The 19,354-nt window shown below is 38.7% G+C and overlaps 1 protein-coding gene across 1 annotated transcript; it reads right to left on the bottom strand.

The window, feature by feature from the left end:
- Nucleotides 1-1,114: 1,114 nt before the first annotated feature.
- pdcd4a (programmed cell death 4a) lies at nt 1,115-17,562 on the bottom strand. Its single transcript, XM_083929089.1, has 12 exons — nt 17,338-17,562; nt 17,133-17,266; nt 9,966-10,268; nt 9,548-9,645; nt 7,182-7,295; nt 6,712-6,933; nt 6,509-6,606; nt 6,070-6,184; nt 4,164-4,271; nt 3,067-3,177; nt 2,844-2,983; nt 1,115-2,727 (listed from the first exon to the last, which is right to left on the bottom strand). Exons 2-12 carry the CDS (start codon nt 17,176-17,178, stop codon nt 2,676-2,678), a joined length of 1,407 nt encoding a protein of 468 aa, XP_083785215.1. The 5' UTR covers nt 17,179-17,266; nt 17,338-17,562; the 3' UTR covers nt 1,115-2,675.
- Between the last annotated feature and the right edge of the window lie 1,792 nt (nt 17,563-19,354).

The raw sequence follows: 19,354 nt of genomic DNA, 5'->3' as shown, positions 1-19,354 counted from the left end.
TTTGCTACTATGTTAACCCAGAAGATATTCTTTATTTATTTTTAGTGAGTATTATTTATTTAATTGTATGCTATTTATTGTATTCCTTGTATTTTTGTACATTTAAATTGTTCAATTAAAAAATAAAATGAAATATCCATGTAAAAAATATATCATTGCCTCAACAAAAAGAAAAGAATAATAATAATAAATATATAAATTATATTATTATATTATTATTATGTGTATATATTTCACATCCATATTATTATGGGTGTGCAGTTTTCCCTGTATAATGATTCAATTGACAAGGATATCCTTGTCAATTAAATCATTATATTAGGAAATATACAGGAAATACATCCATACAGTTACATTTTTAAAACCTCGGGCAATCAAAATAAAATTTCGGAATTATTTTGAGTCAATACATTATTGATAATATGAAAAGTATTTATACAGCTGATATACATCGATATTTTTTCAAGGAAATGTGATTATGTAGCCCAACTTTCAATTCAATATTTTTGTATATATTTTTTTACTTTGTATTTGTTTTTTTCTTATCTTTTTTTTTTGTGCATTTAAGTACTCTCTTTTTCTTAAATTAACTTACATTATCATCATAATGTAAGATCGTAATGTTCATTGAAAGGAGAAATCACTGGCTATATATATTTTATTTTATTTCTTTTAAGTTTGTGTCACATGATATTTGTGATAATATGCAAATAAAGTTGTGGGGGAAAAAAATCAAATCAAAATAAATCAATAAAATATCCAACTAAAAATCAAATCAAATATTAATATATAAATAATAATCATATAGTTTATATGCTACAGGAAAAAACATGTTATTGTATTGCCTACATTATTTTTAAAGTTTTGATAGAACTTTATCATTCATTATTTCTTCTTAATATTTTACTCTTTTACATTTATCATATGTTGTGGCTGGTACCATTTGAATGTATCAACTTATGGAAAGGACTGCCATCCTATCCTTATTGCGTTATGATGCCCAAATGAACTCTAGTCTTGTTGAATTTGTCACTTGATGAAATTGATGGTTTTTACAATAAAGTGAAAAAAATGCACAAAGAAAAAAAAACGTGCAAATATGAAATTATAGAGGGAAACTTGTTATTTTATTGAAATATATAAAATTGTGTAGGGAAGTGTGCTCCTGATCTAAAAATAAATCCATAATACAAAGATGACTGTAGGAATACAAAATGTATACATCAAAGCTTCTATTTGACAGTAAACAGCTGCATGCATGAATGAGTGAGTGTTCCCCATGAACGACACTGGTTTCGTATTATAAACCATTTAACATAATTTCCCTCAAACCTTTAATTACACTGTAAGCATAATAAAGCTGTGCTATGACACATAGCCAGGTATCTTGGCTATCTTGGGGTCAAAATATACAAGCTTTGGCCTCAAGCAGCTTTTCAGTTACGGGTTGAATTAAAACATTTTTACACCTGCGCCGACCCTGAGAAAGATGGGAAATGTGACAAACTCAGGAAAAGAAAACGCAGAAACAGGTAAAAGTGAAATACAAGGTTGAAACATACATCAACACGTGATTGATGACCATCTCTACTACACTTGCCAAATCACTTAATCCTGGTTACTTTTATTAATACTGCTGGCATGACAAAAAAGTAAAGGAATACAGAAACTTCATTTTGTTGCTTTTTAATGAATGAAATATATTTCTTAGCCACATCTTTAACTTTCATCAACATGAAAAACTGTTACAAACAGTGGCAGAAAGGAATATGCATATATAGTATGAATATGTCTTCAAAGAAAAGCTGTGATTTCACAGACATATTTGACAGGTAACCTTTTAAGACAATTTCCAGATTACTTCTGCTGTCTACAGACAGTTTGGCTTCACATTGCAAGGTTACCTTCCCAAGATTTAAATTCTGATTATGTGAGCTGTAGATTCATTCATTGCAAGCAAAGTCAGTGCTTTTTTTTTATTCAGAATTTTTTTTCTTTTTTTTACACATTAACCTAAATTTACATTCTCAGAAAGGGCTTCCTAAGTATATTTGACCTAATACAAGTTTCAAATAACCACCCAAACACCTCTTTGCTTTGACTGCTTTGCTTTATAAAGTGAACATAAAACAAGAACAAAACCCTGTTCATAAAGGATCAATAGAGCCACTTGAACCAGAAAGTACAAAGCTTGTTATCGTTGAAATAATTTCAAATAATTTTTGAAAGAATTAAACATTTTAAGTGCTAACTGACTGTACAGTATGCTCTCATGCGTGCTTTTTCCCCATGTGTAGCACTTTAGCAAATGAAAAAGAAAAATAGAAATTGCAACAGCTGAAGCAAAGCAAGAGACGACAAACCTAAATTCATCTCCCACACACCCCAGCCTGTCCTCTCAACTTCCTGCAACTCTGACTCAAATTATCCTTGAGAAAAAGGTCGCATTAACGAAATAAAGACATTTTCTTACAAAACAATGTCAAAAACAGTGATCAACAGGATGAATGGAACTGAACGTCTGGGCGACTCTTCAGTCTACTTTTCACAGAAAGTCAATGCTGGTTTGTGTAATGACAACATCAGGAGAAGAATAAGGAAACTTTGAGCATAAACGGGGTGTAAGAACACGTAGATACCCCTCCTCCTCCTGCACTTCTTTTTCCTCTTGTGGATTAGTTCTTGATCACTCCTCCGTCTCCTTCGCTGACAAAACGCTTCCGTCCTCTGGTGGAGGAAATGGAGATTGATAATCACACTACTGTAAATTTGGTGTGCACTTTACGTATCAGTGCACACAATATCAAAAAGGTAAAAAAAAAAAAAGAAAGCGGCCCACTCACCTGGCGGGACAGGCATCCCTCAGCTGTTTGGTGATGACTGACTCTTGGTAGCAGAGGTCCACAAAGGTCTCCATGATGGAGTGGGCATGTGGCACATCAAGGTTGATTTCTGGGAGCTCGTCATAGACACGCTGGAAACCCTACATCGAAAACAGCGTATGAAATACACTGCATTTTTTCATGCACGCACAAGGCTTAAACCTAGAACATAAAGAGCACTGACCCTTTGCATCTGATCCACAGTGATGAGGCCTGTTTTCCAGAAGGACTCTAACAGCTTCATTATCATATGACTGGCAGTGTCTCCTTTTGACTCCAGCACCATGACCACAGCCTGAAAAAAACCCAAAAGATATTACAACATATGTATAAGAAATAGGAATGTGCTGATGTTATCTAATGCCTATCATGTAGTAACAAAAACTCAAAGATCATTGGAGATGTGCAACATGCCTATTTATACACATGATGGCAGTGTTTGTCATTAGGGAATGGTTTTACATTTCACATGGGAAAGGAAAAGTTGAAGGTGCATTAGTTCAATGTTTATTGAACGTCTTTAAACAACGTTTGTTTGTAGATAATAAAAGGACTAACTGAGTGCATCTTTTCTGACTGTGCTGCATGTATAGAGCGAATATCACCAGGCAATGCAACAGTACAATTTGTGCAAAGCTGTAGGTCAAATAAACAAATAAAAATTATGTCACAAATAGGACAGTTCAGTGTGACAAATACGTTATTTGGCAACAACCTGAACATATTCACAGAGTAATTGGTATGGAGGATAGAGCGCTCCATGTTATGCAGTGTGCCTCTCCATTTTGCATTGATTGATTTGGACAGAACTCTATTAATACATATAGTGCAAATGAGAGAACGCCTCTGCCAGACACACATAGTCCTTGGCAGACAACAGAAATTACACTCGCTGACCAGTTACTGCTTTTCCACTGGAACTCACTTGAGTGCGCAACAGGAAGGAAAAATAATAGAAATAAATAAATAAGTCAGTGCTGCTCATTGCTCATTGTCACAATGTGGTCAAAACATGGAAAAATAAACATTTTTTTGACATTATCTCTGCAAATATGATTTTATTCTTGACTGTTATGTTTATCTTTTGCCATGCTTTTTTCAGTTTCATGCATAACACTTAGTTTTACATTTTTGCGGTTTTATTGTTGTTCAATTTGTGCTTCTGCATGTCAGTGTTTTAATCGATTTGAATCTGTGCGCTTTGGGTTTGTTTTTTGATGAATACGTGGAAAGGTGTGTTATTTATACGACAAATAAAACTAAAATAAAGCTGTTTAATACCTCATAGACCAGCTCATGGTGGAAGTGTGGGACTTCCAGGCCCCGCAGACAGCGTCCTGCCTCTGACACGTCTCCTGATATCAGGTACTCCTTGAGCAGGAGGTTCATCTGGAACAAAAACACACACAAAGAAATGAAACATTTTTTTTTTGTATTTTTTGTTGAAGTTTGTGTGCGCAAACTGCTTCAAACACAGCTGGTATGAATAAGACCCTCAACTATTTTGACTTGAGGGCATGTGAAGTCTGATATGTAATAAAATATCCATTGGAACTTTTACAGGGTGGACCGACAAATATTTGTCTACCTCTTTGTTAAATAAATATTCGAGGCATGACTATTAATTGTGGAAATGTATATAATGCTGAATGGCCCACGTTTAATCCTGCATGCAATAGTTAAAATAGTTAGTTCTAAAATAGTTAGAAAAATTAATTCACTTATTTTTGCTCATGTCATTTCTAACATGGTATTAGGTTGAAACTAATCTAAGTTGCTCTAGGTGAGCAGATATTTATTAGTCTTAACCCTGATAACAAGTAATGTACAGCAACATTTTAATGGTTTCAGGGAATGTATTGGTGGAGCAACAAGTCTGGGATAAAATCACTAATATAAAGCTTCAAACTGGAAATAAATACTGGAAACAAGCATCAACGTGTTGTTTAAACACACCGAAGACGTAAGAAGGACAGACAAAACTGAAAATAGCTCAATAACCTGAAAGTTTCTGTCACTTAAAAGTATTTCATCAAGCCACTATATATACGGGGATTTACTCCAGCAATAACCTGACTTCCTTGGGAAATAAAATTCGGCACAAATGTCTGAATAACCTGAAGAAAAGAAGAAAAAAAAAATGTTTTCTCTTTTTGGTGCTGTGCTTGAATCTTTTAATCTCTGCTTCATTTGCGAGTATTGCTAGGTTACTCTCGCTGCTGAGCGGCAACCATATTCAAAACTATATATTGAACAATTAGTCATAACATTTCAGATTTGAGGGACGTGCGATTGATGTAACAAGTTCAAAAACCCTCAAAGCTGCGACAGACGACAGTTGTGAGTCAATTCTCGGTCTAAATCACTGGGATGGGGAAATGTGTGGTCGTCCGAGCATCTGGGGAAAAAACAACATGAGGGGATGTAATGTGGAGAGGCAGTGACAGAGGAGATGAACATTAAAATGGATTAGATAAGAAGAGCACAACAATAGCGTGAATTGGAAAGAAAGTGAGAGCATTGAGTGAGAGAGAGACCTTGTGCCTCCTGCAGCCCAACGTGTCCCCCCTGAGGCTGCACACAATCAGGCAGGAAATCAAAACCGGACAGCCAGCAGCTCTGAGGGCTACTGAGGCTCACACAATGCTGTATGAGAGAACGCACTGATCGACCACTGTCCCATTTCTTAACATGCACAAAATCCTTCAAATGTTGCAAAACTGCTGCAAAGATGTGCACTTAAGACTCGCACACAATCCACACTGACATTAACACCAATAATTCCAGAAATTCCAGATCATGGAACAATAATTGTTAACAAAGCCGCAATAATTGTAAACAAAGACAAACCCAGCAGCACCTTGACTACGTGTGTGTGTTTCGATTCTTCTAAAGGCTAGGGTGTGAATACTATGCGTGCTGGCCCCTCCTGTGCCCTCGTTTTTCGCCGTTCCCACTTCTCAGAGGAGAAAAAGTGCTCTGCTGACACAGCAACATAGCTGAGAGTTGGCCTGTGGCTCCCTACCCAGCATGCATTTCTGCCTTCTGTTTACCTTACGTAATGCATTTTTCAAAAACACTCAGGTGTTGGGGATTGTGATAAAATCACTATGATGAAAAAATTGTTTATTGAAACGAATAAGTGACTTATCACTTATGAGTTAATAGTGTTTTAAAATGTGCTTACCTCTTTGACGAGTTGTTTGACAGGTCTCAGTCCTCCACCCACGCCCCACACATTATCTAGATGATTCATCTCCCTCTTCATGGTCAGCAGCACTTCAGCACGGTCTAAAGCCACTCTGAATAAAGAAAACAACACCAAATGGGATTTTTTGGAGGGGCACAGACACATGGCATACTGTATGCACGTTAAGTCTAGTTTATTATAGGCTAGAGGGATTTACCCAATTTAGATTATAGGTCAAAAATAAATATGATAAACACTATTACTGTAGGAAATCTGTCCCTCTTAAAAAGTGAAAAGTAGAAGCTTTTCTCAACAAGGAGGAGCAAAGTTTTGGTTTAATCTGTGATAAGCCTTTTGCTCATCCTACCATAAAATTAACTTATCTGTTGCATTTAAGGATTATTTGTGTGTTTTAGTTTTGCTTGTCTCAGCTGACCTGGCATGCTCACAGTCCACTTTTCCCTTGTAAAAGTCCAGGAAAGACATGGGGAGGACGTGGTCCGCTACAGCGCGGGCAACAAACTGGCCTAACATCTGAGAGACATTAGGAAAAAAAAAAAAAACATTAGGATACGACTCCACATCACATATTTTTCTGTAGTCCAGTAAGTATTTCAATGACAAAATGTAGACGTCTACCTGTGGAGCCTCGGGTGTGTCCAGTATGAGGTCTGGCAGTTCTTTAAGTATCTTGTCAAAGGCGCGGGCCATTTCACTTTGTGACAGCATCTTGCCCGACAGATCAGACAGCAGGCGGGAGGTCAGCTCTCTGTGGCTGGCCTTGCCTTCGAGGGCCAGGGACACGGCCAGGGAAGAGAACTCATACTTATGTTGGCCCAGGTTGAGTCCCTTCAGCAACATCTAACAAGATGACAAGTAAGAACTTTAGAGATACTAGTGGAGCCAACTAATTCATTCTGACTCTGTGTACAGTATATATATATATATATGAAAACTGAACCATACAGTCTCTAACCAGTACTGTTACTGATCTCATTTGTGCATTCAAGCTCTCCATTACTTGGTTCATCCGTCCATCAACCCACTCACTCCAGGCTTGCCTGCATTGAGTGAAGGGAAAATGAAATGCTTAATTTGAAATAGATTACCTGGACCTCTTTTGTGTCTCCATGTTCAAAGTATTCTTGTACAATTGGGTTGACCATTTTTTCCAGTTCCTTCTCATCCACTTCTGGCACAACCGTTGCATAAACTGTGTCCCCCTGTGCAAGATCAAACACATGATCAGTCACAGAAAATACACCGTATACCAATACACACAAATGTGAAAAACAAAGTGGATTCACATTATTACAAGCTATCCAAAAACTAGTAACCTAAGATTTGAAAGTTAAATTCATGTGGATTCTAAGTCTGATAAGTGATAATATGCATGATAATATTAGATTTGTAGCACTGAGATTTCTTTTGAAAATGCCTGTGTTCCCTGTTCTATGCCACTGTGATAGTATAAACATAAACTCCTCTCTTTTGTCTCAAGGTTTGAGTTAATGTATGCCAAGAATGTCGGTCAAAACCGGTCCAACTAACTTTTCAGGTGATGTTTTGCTTAACCTGGAGAACAATAGGAGGCTGGTAAAAATAATAATCTTAGCACCAATTGAATGGATTCGGGAAAAAACAGCAAGATCCTACAAATATACAAGAACAACCACTTTGGCTTTTTAAGAGAAAATCTGGTTCAAATTTGAATGTCCTACAGCATAAAAAAATAATTACTCAATAGTCTTGACGTCTTATGACAAGCCAAAGTTTTTAAAACAAGAAAACGTATTATTAGCATAAAGAAGGATCATAGCCAAAAGTCCAAAGTGGTGATTCACTTTCCTGTTTTCTGCTCATTGCATGAAGTGACTGTTGACTGTAAGAGGTGATGGGAGAGTATCGCCAAGTACAGGCAAAAGACTGAACCTTGTCTCAACATGGAGGGCCACTGATTCTTTAACCAAGGATGGATTAAAGGAAAAAGGTTTATTTCATAGTTTCTAATACATGGACACTAAGGTTATTTTTACATTTTGTCATTTTCCCCACATACAAGGTGACCTGTACTACCAATCCTTTATCAGGTGATCCCCTCAGTCTGATTCTAAGGTCACTGTCTGCACATACATGCATATTTTTCTGTACCACTCTGCCCCAGTTCCCTTTGAACACACTTCTACCATCTCTTCACCTTGCTCCTAAAACACCCAAGGCCAAAATCGCACCGCACTTTTCTGAGTGGTTCACAAAACGGTTATCGACAGAAGCTCCGTTCCCACTCTGCATTCAGACAGCATGACCATAACGGGAAGCAAATAAACACACTCGGCCTTCAGCATCACAGACAGCATTTGCTTGATAACGGGGTTAAAGATTGAAAATACTGTTGATAGTGAAGGGACGGAGCCACCTGGGTGAAACAATCATGTGAGCAGGTGTGTTTTAAAGAGTCAAATCATGTGGCCTGCGACAGCATTTCCAATTAATAATTCAGTTTAAATTCTGAGAAATGTTCTTAGACTTTATGCCATCCAAAATAATATAATTCATCACAAAACAGAAGAGGAGATAGAAGCATTACTCAATAGTGACGCAAGAGAGTGTATGCCTGCTGTCGGAGTGTGGACAACAGTATCTTTTTCGCAGTTATATTCAGCGTGTTTTAGCAGCAGCCCTTCAACATCAGCATGTTTGTTTGACACAAGGAATAAAGGTGTCGGCTTTGATCAGCGGGCCTCTTTGAAACAAAAAGCTGCTCCACACAACAGGTCAACAACAACTGTGATAAACTAACCACTGCTGCCCTGTGAAAATAGGCTACAGTGTGTGTACAGACTGCTGACACTCAGGTAACGGGAACATTTTAATAAAAAGGAAAATTGAGGATCAACTTGCACACTGCAAAAGAAAGAACATATTTCCTTTTAAATTTTATGTCATATTAGGAAGATATGTCAATTATTTTGGCCAATATTTTTGGGTTGAACAAAACAAGCTATTTGAAGAAGGCATCCTGGAATAAACTCATCATTCTGTGACTGGATAATTAAACAATCAAATAGAGAAAATACCTGGCAGATTAAATCAATACTGAAAAATAGTTGTTCAGCAATCCTTTTTTAATGATTGATTAATAACTTATGAAATCACATACTATGCACCACATACTCCATGTGTATACTACCAGTCAATATACTTGTGTGAATAAACAGAAGCATGCACTGAGCTGTAACTGCCACATCACTTCCCGAGAGCCTCCTTGCCGACTGGAGACACGTAACCATGGTAACCCACGCCAACTAGTCCAACGGTAGCAGGTGACATATTTACTGAATTTTATTTATTTACCGATTCCCAGAAGACCACTCAATTAAAATCAACAAAAATTAAAAAGCACATGGTTTTTTTTAAGAGATTCAACTCTATAATAATTTATCTTATGAACGGTTGCTGTGCTACACACGCTCACCTGAGAGGACTCGTCATAGTTGGGGTCCCGCATATCAGGCTCCTCAACTTCATAAACCATCCCAGCAGCCCCCCAAACTCCTTTACCACCTGCACCACCTGGAGACAACGAGCAGACAAACCACAAAGGCATGTTCATGTTACAGTATGATTATGCCACATAATATTTTGGTGCAGCGAAGGAAAAGCAGGTCATGCAACACATTTCCAACCAAACTAATTGCTACTGTTCATTGTTGGAAAATGGTCATGAAAAAAAAGGAAGCCCATTTCTTAACCGCTCTTCTACAAAAGCTGAACTTTCTTGGATTATAGAAAATGTTCTCTCCGGACACAGCACCTGTGGCTGCCCTCTTCTCTGTTCATGTAAAAAGGCTGTGGCAGATTCCAAAAACGCTCAAATAATAGCTCAAATGTACCTTTTTTTGGTAGGCCTCTTCCTTTGCCTGTCCTGGATTTGCGGTCGTTGGTGTTGAGTTTTCCCTTTGGACTGTTTGGGTCACCTCCCGCCACTTCTCCCGACTCAGAGAAGGACTCGCTGGTGGAGTTGCGTGATGAAGACTTGCGCAGGCGACGCTTTGCTTTGGCTTTGAGTCGTGCCTCGTGGAGTGCTTTCTCCTGAGGCGTCCAGTTACCGTTCACCTCCGCCTCGTTTAGCAAGTCGTCGTCGACGCTGTAGGGGTGGTCAGCCTCTGCCAGGTTGTCGTCGAAAGAGAACACCCCTGTGGTCAGAGAAATAGGGTGGTGGATTATTGAAATGGTTAAAGACATACACATACTGCCAAGGAATTTTGTCATTGTCCTGCCATAAAAACATGTGCAAGTCACTGTTGACGTTATTGGACAGTCTATGTATATGGCTCAAAGTATGTGCAACAGTTTTCCATCTTTAACATGTTCCTCAGCCTTCCCAAAACAATGGAGGCTGGTGTATGCCCAGCAGTCGCATATTAGGTTTAATGTTCAGGTGTCCACAGTTTTTTGCATGTAGTGTGTATTTATACATTTAATTTTACTTGGGTGGCATGGTTCTCAGAAACAAATATTATTAAGAAGGTAAATCACATAAAAAAAGAACACCAATATTAAAAGCTCACAATATTGGTTGCCAGTACAGTAACCAGTGAATTTTTCCCACTAAAATAATTATCCATCTTAAAAATCCCATATTGGTCAGGCCCTAAAATCACTATATAAATCTTTAATCTGGAAATAAAACACAGCTATCAACATGTTGGTTCAACACTCAGAGCAGTGAAATACAACAACATCTTAGCCTACATATTTCCACATTATGTATTAAAGCTCATGAACACCCAAAAGTCGAACTTCCCAAATCAGGACATGGAACATGAACACACCAGTGCTGTCGTCTGCCACTGTGGTAAAAAGACATGGCGACGTTTGGCATATTGTTGCTGTACATGAAGAAATATGACTCGAGGACATGGTATGCAACAGCTCATGTAAATACTGAGACATATTTACATATTGTCTACTTGGCCATGTTTTCAACAACACACACACAACATTACAGCAAAGAAGAACATACACGCACACATGCGCGCTCTAGCAACAGCCGTAACATTTAGGTCTGACATTTAGTGTCATGTAACTACATATACTATACTGTTGGTATCTGCCCCACTTGTAAGTGTGGAGACAACAAGTGGGACAGGAGTGTTCCTGCAGGCCTGGAGGGAGGGAGGGAGGGAGGGAGAACACATGCTGGAGAAATGCTGACACCACTTTTTTTTTTTATTCCTCAGTCTTCTCGCGATCTGTCTGCAGCGGCTAGAGTGGACCTTACTACATATGGCATGATTGGGTCCATGACTGGTCACATGACACGACTGTATGAGAGAAGGAAAGCAGGAGGAGGAGGAGGAAGAATGCCTGAGGGTGTAATGAATACTTACAGTCCTTATGCATGGGCTAAAATGGCAGTTTGAAGAGTTATGGCCTTATAGATTACAGGGAGGGGAACGGGGAAAAGTCTGAGCCACAGATAAAACTAACAAATGAAAAAGCTGCTGCAGTCTGTGTGCTGCTAAATCAGTTACAACTAGGGTAATGATCATACTTATGGTGCCTTCTTTATGAATAAATACATTTTAAAAAAGGGTACTCACAAAAGATCTCAAATATTTGACTTGGAGTGTGAATAACAAATGAAAGGAAGCACCTTTGTGCAATGCTGGACACCTCCCTGAATTAACCTGTTGCAGTAAGAGCAGCACCACACCCTTGGCCTTCAAAATCTGTAAACAGCCAACCATGTGTCATCTCCTCCTCCTGTTCCCTCTCCTTCCCGCATGCAGGCCACAGTTCCTGCCTGCAAGTGCAGTAAATTAGAAACTAACCAATGCCTGTGCGCAAAATACACAACGGGCCAATTGGAAAAGAGCAGAAAAATGAGAAGGCAGAAAAAGTCAGAGGGGTTTGCCAAGAGTTGCAAAATGAGCAGAACAAAATGCGGCCAAGCACTTAAAAATAAATAAATAAATAAAAACTCTGCAGAGATCTTGTGCCTCTGCGAAGAAGTTCTTGTCTTTAATTAATTTCTATTTTATTTATAGTGCCAAATAACAAAAGTTATCTAGAGACACTTTACATACAGTATAGAGTAGGTAAAGACCACGCACTATGACTTATTCATGATTTACAGAGACCCAACAGTTCCCCCATGAGCAGCAACAAGTAGCACTATCTTTAATAAAAAGGTAGCAATAATAATTATAGTTATTATATACTATTATTAATCCAGTAATCTTGTGCACACAGTGGTAACAAAAACCTTCCCTTTAACAGGCAGGAAAATCAAACAGACCCAGTTCTGTGGAGGACAGCCAGCTGTCTTGACCGGTTGGGGAGGAAGAAAAGAAGAGAGAAAGATTGACACAAAGACAGACAGTCCCAGAGTAACAGTTACTATAATAATATCTTTAGTAATGTGAATATGACTTGAATGTTATGGCAGTTAATATAGTATAAATAACTACAGCTAAGGTGATAGAATATAGTAACGATAATCATGGTGGTAAATATGATCCATGATGAGATGTCTTGAACTTTAACACTCTACAGAACTCCGTGTGTGTCACCATCACTCTCCTAAAGCTGCAGCAAATAACTTTCTCTGCCATCTTGAACACTGCACGCCTACCAGAACACGACAACATGAATACCAAACCGCAATAAACACTGTCATGATGGTTTTCAAGACCGCCCACACATTCACCCAGTTCTTAAACACACAGGCAGATACAGGTCTGCAGAGGGCATGTGTGGGAGCCGTCCTGAACAACCGCATTGAGGCATTAGTTTAGGTCTCTATACAGAAGCTGGGATTATGAATGAGAGCGTCAGTGGAGCACATTCCTCCTGCGGGACGGTCTTAGATTTCACATAAATGTGAAATTTAACTGCAAGTATGAAGCATTGTAATTTTGGAGGAAGTCTGACAAATGCAGCATTTTTTTTTTAAAGCCCCTGTCCACTCAAAAACCTGTTGTATGTACAGAAAGATGTAGTTTGTGCAGAGTTTGACACTAGAAGGCGGGCAAAATTTGCATATTCAGAAAGTCTGTGCTGTACAATGACTAATTGTAGAATTGAAGTTTTAACTAGGTAATCAAAAGTTTGTGGGAAAATCCCTTTTAGACACAAACTACTATACTCTGCCTTAAAACATGTCTGGAAGGGCTCTTTAAAGATAGCTATGATTTTTGGTTTTGCCAATGACAGATTTGTTTTTGCATTTACCACCAAAAGCCTTAACTGACCGACAAAGTGCTTTGATTTGAGTCAAAACTTTGTGAAATAAGCCACGTTTTTTTCAAATCCCTGTGCATCATAAGAAATATATTGCAGCACATCCAATGACACATCCAATGACACTTCTGTGGTTAGATTGTTTATAGTGAGAAGGCAGCAGGGGGTGATTCAACATTTACATAATGTGTCTGATATGCTGATACATTTCCTTCCATTACCCTGACTCTTAAAAGGGAAATCTAAAACTCAGTTTAGCATCATAGTTAAATAAAAGGGCAACTTTTAAATCTGCTAAAAAAAACATCCGTCAACCCACAAACAGAAAAAATAAGCCAAAACATACACAATGTCCTGTACAGTTAAACACTCATAAGCATAGGGAATTGGGAGAAAACAACCCCACTGCATGTTCCTGTGGTGATTGTCTATCAGAGGAGAAAAGGGTGTGGACGTTCTAGGGGTTTAACTGTCATTTCATTTGACAAAAGGAGACTTTTACTTAAAAACATGTGTCAGACACACGGCTTGAACTTGTGTGCATATTATTCTTATTTAAATATACAGCAGTAACAACTAAAGCTGAAGAGCTGACCACACATGCTGCATAAATAAAAGTACACGGGTGGCCACTTGTGAAACACGGTAACAGTATGTTTATTTATTAATGCGGGCGGAGAAATGCTTCATTAAATTGAATACGTGTACAGTTTTGCTGACTGTGCTTCTTGAGTGCAGAGCAACAACACAGATAAAGTGCCCAGAAAGGTGCGTACAAAAGATTACGACTACTAAGATAAACGGTTAAGAGTCTGATAACGTGTTTTTTTTGGTTTTTTATAATCGGCCAATCACATCCACTGATGCGCAGTAAAGCACTACTTTGCATGGGTGGTTTGTTCAGTTTACAAACTAAAGGTCTTAATGCAAACGGACAGTGTGTGGAAACATGTTTTCATGAATGTATGTCGGGGGAGGAGGGTTAACAAAAGAAGAGAGGGCAAGACCATAACAGAATGTGTACTCAGCAGGCCACGAAGAGATCTGGCTTGACATCCAAGGCAGTGGGTTTCTCACAGTATTTACCCAAGGAGTTATGAAATGCGGTCATAGGTGGGGCGCTACACAGGCTTTAAACCTGCAACCATAGGGCACTTCTATACCTGCCAACGATTACTTGACAAGTTGCTAAGTCCATTGATATAAAAAGCATGTCTAATTTTCAGACCCAATTTCCAATTTTTTGTTATTTGTTAACTTAAAAACGCAAACGTGCAGAAACACACCCGGCAACAAGTTGAATTATTTTGTCAGGGTTTTGCTTCAAATGAAAGAAAAAAAAGCATCAGTCGTCTGTACAAAGCTGCATCATGGCAAAAATGCTTTAATGCAAAGTGTAAATATCAATATCAATTATCTTTAAGATGTTCTTTTGTTATTCCCAATATTCATCTAAACCCCATAGAGAATCTCTGGAAAATCCTTGGCAACAAAGTAATGTGTAAGAAACCCACTGCAGTTACTGAACTACAGAAGAGACTGAAGAAGAACGGACCAAGATCAAACCAGAGCAATGTGAGAAAGTAGTGATGTCCTGTGGGCGCAGATGTGCTGAAGTCATTCAAAGCAAGGGCCTCTACACTTCCTATTCATCCTATAGTCCTAAAAAAACATTGTTTTTACACTGTCTTTTTTTTTACAAAATAAAAGTTTTGTTGAAATGCCTTGGTTATTTAAAAAAAAAACATGCTAGTACAGCAGTGGTATAGCCACAGCGGATATTCTATCAAATTCTGAAGAAAAAAAAAATATTTCAGAATAAATCAAGTATTAATAATTGTTTCACCCTTTTTGATTTTCAGTGTAAATATCACTGATTGTGTTAAATGTGCAGATATGGTTTCATATCAATCGGGTCCCTAAACTTGATCAAAATAATATTGCGGTAGACTTCATATAGCGATATCAGCAAATATTGTTTTGTTGTCCACAGAATTCATATGATATTGTATCATGAATTATGCATCTACGGGCCAGCTGTTTTGCTGTGTGTCGAGTTGATGTCATAAAAAGTTACTGTCAACTACTTGAACTTTCACTCTCAACAAATGATTTTATACCTTGAAAAAAATTAAGACACTTGCGTTTCACATACTTCCCACGCCGGTTTGTGTCTTCTGTGTTAACACTGACCCACAATGTATCAAGGAATCGTTCCCCCCTTTTTTAACAAACAATAGAGTCACTGTGTGAGTGTGACCACCTCATCAACAGAGGCTGCTCAATTAAGCATGGCTGACCTTCCTTGAGAAAAGGGCCAGTCAAGTTTATGCAGAAAAGTGCACAGGAGCACCTGCTGCTTTTTAACAGTACACACACTACCATAAACACACAATTAAAGATGGCGGCGTGCACGGGTGCAGCGGCTCTTAGCTCTCCAACTTGGTGTTTTGTTTTATTACTTTTTTTGAACGTTATTGCTTATATTATACTTTGCTTAGTGTTTTATTATATACCAAGGGGGAGTAGCACTCCAATTTCGTTGTATGCAAATGCAATGACAATAAAGGCTATTCTATTCTAACAAACCAAGTGGTGTTTCACATGCACTGATTTACCTCTGTGTAACCCATGGTGAATCAGGTGTGTGTGTGTGTGATTTTGGCCATAACACAAATCAAGGGTTTTAATGTTTGAGGTTAAATGCCACTCACACCTGTGAGATATCAGTTTGATCCATTACAACCGGTCACGGTGTTATGCAACCTTTAAATACAGGGCACCTTAGGAGATTATGTAAGGCTTTTCTATTGGCTCTTATAGGAGGCCATACATGTCGACGTCATCGCCAGGCTGAGCGAGAAAAGCACTGAGTGTACCATGAGCTCAAATATCATTCATAGGCTGCTCCTGTGCAATCACTACAACTGCTACTCAGACACTGAACAATGAGGACGATGTTTGAAGGAGAAATTACGAGTTAAACGTCGGTGCGGCTCAGATTATTCGATTAAATCAACATTGCTTCCTGTTTTTGTATTTCTCGATGATAAAAAAAAAACAAACAACTGAGCGCCGTCGTGTTCCGTCAAGCATTTGTTTATCAAAATACAGTATTTAATGCAGGCAAGGGGAGTTAACTGCACTGCGCCAGGGTCTAAATAGAAAGGTTCAAATACGCAAATACAAAAAGTGTTGACACATGTAGGGGATTGAGGAAGCGTAACATCTTGCATATGTACTCTCAAATTAAAAAAAAACAGGAACCAAAACAGCTCAATCTTACTCATGCATGTACTGGTTTAACACCGAAGATGAAGTGGGGGAAAAAAATCCTTCTGTGTGTAAAAAAAAATAAAAATAAAAATACACTGCTTCGGTGGTGTGTGCAAACAAAAGCTTGTCAACGCGGAAGTAAGCGTCGTGGCCTCGTCCAATCAGAAACGCGAAAGGGTTAAATGCAAAGGCAGTACAACAACACATACCATAACAAAGCTACTAAAACAACTCAAATTCTAATGGAGTTCGCTTCTAGTCGCGGCGTCTAAAGTACAAATGCGTCCGTGTGCAGTGATTGTTGTGCCCGTGCTCGATATAAATGTGTTTGTGTGTGTGTGTGTGTGTTTGCATGTGTGTGTGACCGATTTTAACGGAGCACATGGTGGAGTATGGCTGGCGCTGCAGCCCATCCCATGCACAGGGACAATGGATAGATGTATCAGGGGGAGCACGCCAGCAGGCCCCGTCGGTAGCTCCCTGACACTTTGCACCGATGTACGCTGCAGAAAGCGCCGCTGAATGCATTCACTCACCTTCGGCTTTAGGAGCGGAGGACCACGTATCCACTTCGGTCGCCATGGCGCTCTCCAAATGCTCGATTAAAAAATCCTCACGGTGAACTCCTCTGGCCGAGCTTCAGCTGCAACACAATCCGCAAACCAGGCGTCTGCAGAAGGAAATAGTTAGTCTAGAGCAGTCTTTTTTGACACGTGCTGAAGGGGAAAACAGAGCCCTTACCCTATTTTTTTTTCGTGCTGCACGGTATCAGCTGCAGACCACAAACAAAAATAAATAATTAAATTGAATTACAAAGAGAGGCGAAATGCTACAGAATTAAGGAAAAGGGGTTCGCCACTCTTCTCAGCGTTTACGGCTGGGAAGAGTAAAATAACAACGCCGAGGGAGGGGGTTTAAGTAGGTTAACTAGTCGGAGAGCATTTCAGCAAACAACATGCAAGATAAACAAAGTCTGTTTTTAACTTTGCAAGAGAGAGTCACGTGAACAAAACGCGCATGGGGAGTGGCCAGTCGAGGGGGTGGGTGCTGGTCCTCTCTGGCCAATCACAGAGCAGGAACAACACGTCTACTGTGATGTCTAGAGTAAGAATATACCCCCCACCCCAAATGATTTGCTTGAATCATCTCATTACAAAGACAAGGACAAGCAGTAATAGCAGTAGTCTTTGTCACATACAGCATCTATAATTCATTATATTTAATTGTACTGCTTTTGTCATGTTTATGAGGTATTTTGATTGCATTTAGATATTCTGCTACACTAATTAAGTGTTTTTTTAATTCAACATCAATTTGTAGTCAAAGTAGTTTCATACACATTTTTGCCACTTTATGCCCCTGAACATCCATGCAGTCTTTTTATAAGGTTTCTTTTTCTGTGGGAATTGTTGCAAAGAGTCTTACTATGTTTGTTTGATGCCTTAACTTACAATACAGCTTTGTTCATTTTATTTATTTATAGAATAAATAATTCTAAGTGCGGCCTAGATGTTTGAGATGTTCCTATTGTATCTGGTCGGGGACTTAAATGTTGCATGTTATTCCCAAGCTCACCGCTGTCTTCATTTTAAGGGAGTATTGAAGGTAAACTTGCTGTACATGACAGCAAAACATTATTATCCACATTGAAGTATTTTTGTCATCCAAATTCACACCACCAGATGGAGCTGAGGACACGTGCAGCTAAGTTTGGCTATCACTCAGCATTTAGTTGCCCTTTGGAATTTAACAGCCAACTATCTTCTGCAAACTTTGTCGCTCACTTAAATGTTGAAGCACTATTCATGTTTTTACACTATTTTCTTGATTGATCTGTCCCCTCCACGGGTGCTATAATTTTTTTCATCAAAATACAGCTAACATACAATAATATCAGGTTTGTAATAATCATGATCCATGTTTCTTCAACTTTTCTCAGCTTCCTGTATGGTACAAACACATATTTATTGAGGACTAGAAAATGCTGCAAGAAATTTTAACTGTGGGCTTGACTTTTACTTGTTCTAATACTTGGTGCACATCCCAATGCTAAGGTCAAAAGTAGAAAAATCAGAAGGGGGCTAGAACTACTAATAGTAGTAGTAGTAGTAGTAGTGGTAGTAAAAAAGGCTGTGGTAGTTCATGATAGACCAGAGGTGTCCAATCCTGCCCATGGAGAGCTACTATACTGCATATTTTAGGTTTCTCCAACATACAGTCTAATGTTATGCTCATCTAATGGTCTGCTCGTTAACAAGATTCTGCTCTTTATCAAGCTGCGGCTGCTTGATAACCTAAAGGGAGAAACCTAAAACATGCAGGAGCAGGATTGGACAACCCCTGTTTTAGACTAACAGTTAAGATGTCCAGACACAGGATGTGATAGTATTTGTGTTACTTGGGCATCATCAACAATACTCTCTTGGCTCAAAATCCAAAAGTTGTATCGAAAAACCTATTTTACTCTGACGACAGGAGGCTTCGCTGAAGATGCTGACTTTAATGTTTACATCAGCCCCGATACATTATAAAGTCCAAGCAAAAATACAAAGGGCCAATCACAGATCTACTGGAAATGTCAAATTAGATTCGTCCTGTCGTCCGTTTTCCCAGCAACTGTTAAGTCAATGGGTCACTGTGTCCATCAATCAAAGTCACCTGTCGCAGCCCTGGTTTCCAAGGTGACAGATAGACAGCCACTTATGTAGACATTAAATGGAGGATACACCTCTTAAAAAACATCTTTTCAATTAAAAAA

Source organism: Echiichthys vipera, assembly GCF_963691815.1.
Source record: "Echiichthys vipera genome assembly, chromosome: 2".
Classification (NCBI taxonomy): Eukaryota; Metazoa; Chordata; class Actinopteri; order Perciformes; family Trachinidae; genus Echiichthys; species Echiichthys vipera.
The sequence above is the reverse complement of the archived record's forward strand: the minus strand, read 5'-3'. Positions and strand labels throughout refer to the sequence as shown.

Coding starts and splice junctions, on each gene's coding strand:
- pdcd4a (XM_083929089.1), bottom strand. CDS start 17,178: ATGGCGACCGAAGTGGATACGTGGTCCTCCGCTCCTAAAGCCGAAG. Junction 7,296..9,547: donor ACTATGACGAGTCCTCTCAG/GTGAGCGTGTGT, acceptor GATCTTGCACAG/GGGGACACAGTTTATGCAAC. Junction 2,728..2,843: donor AGGGATGCCTGTCCCGCCAG/GTGAGTGGGCCG, acceptor TTCCTCCACCAG/AGGACGGAAGCGTTTTGTCA.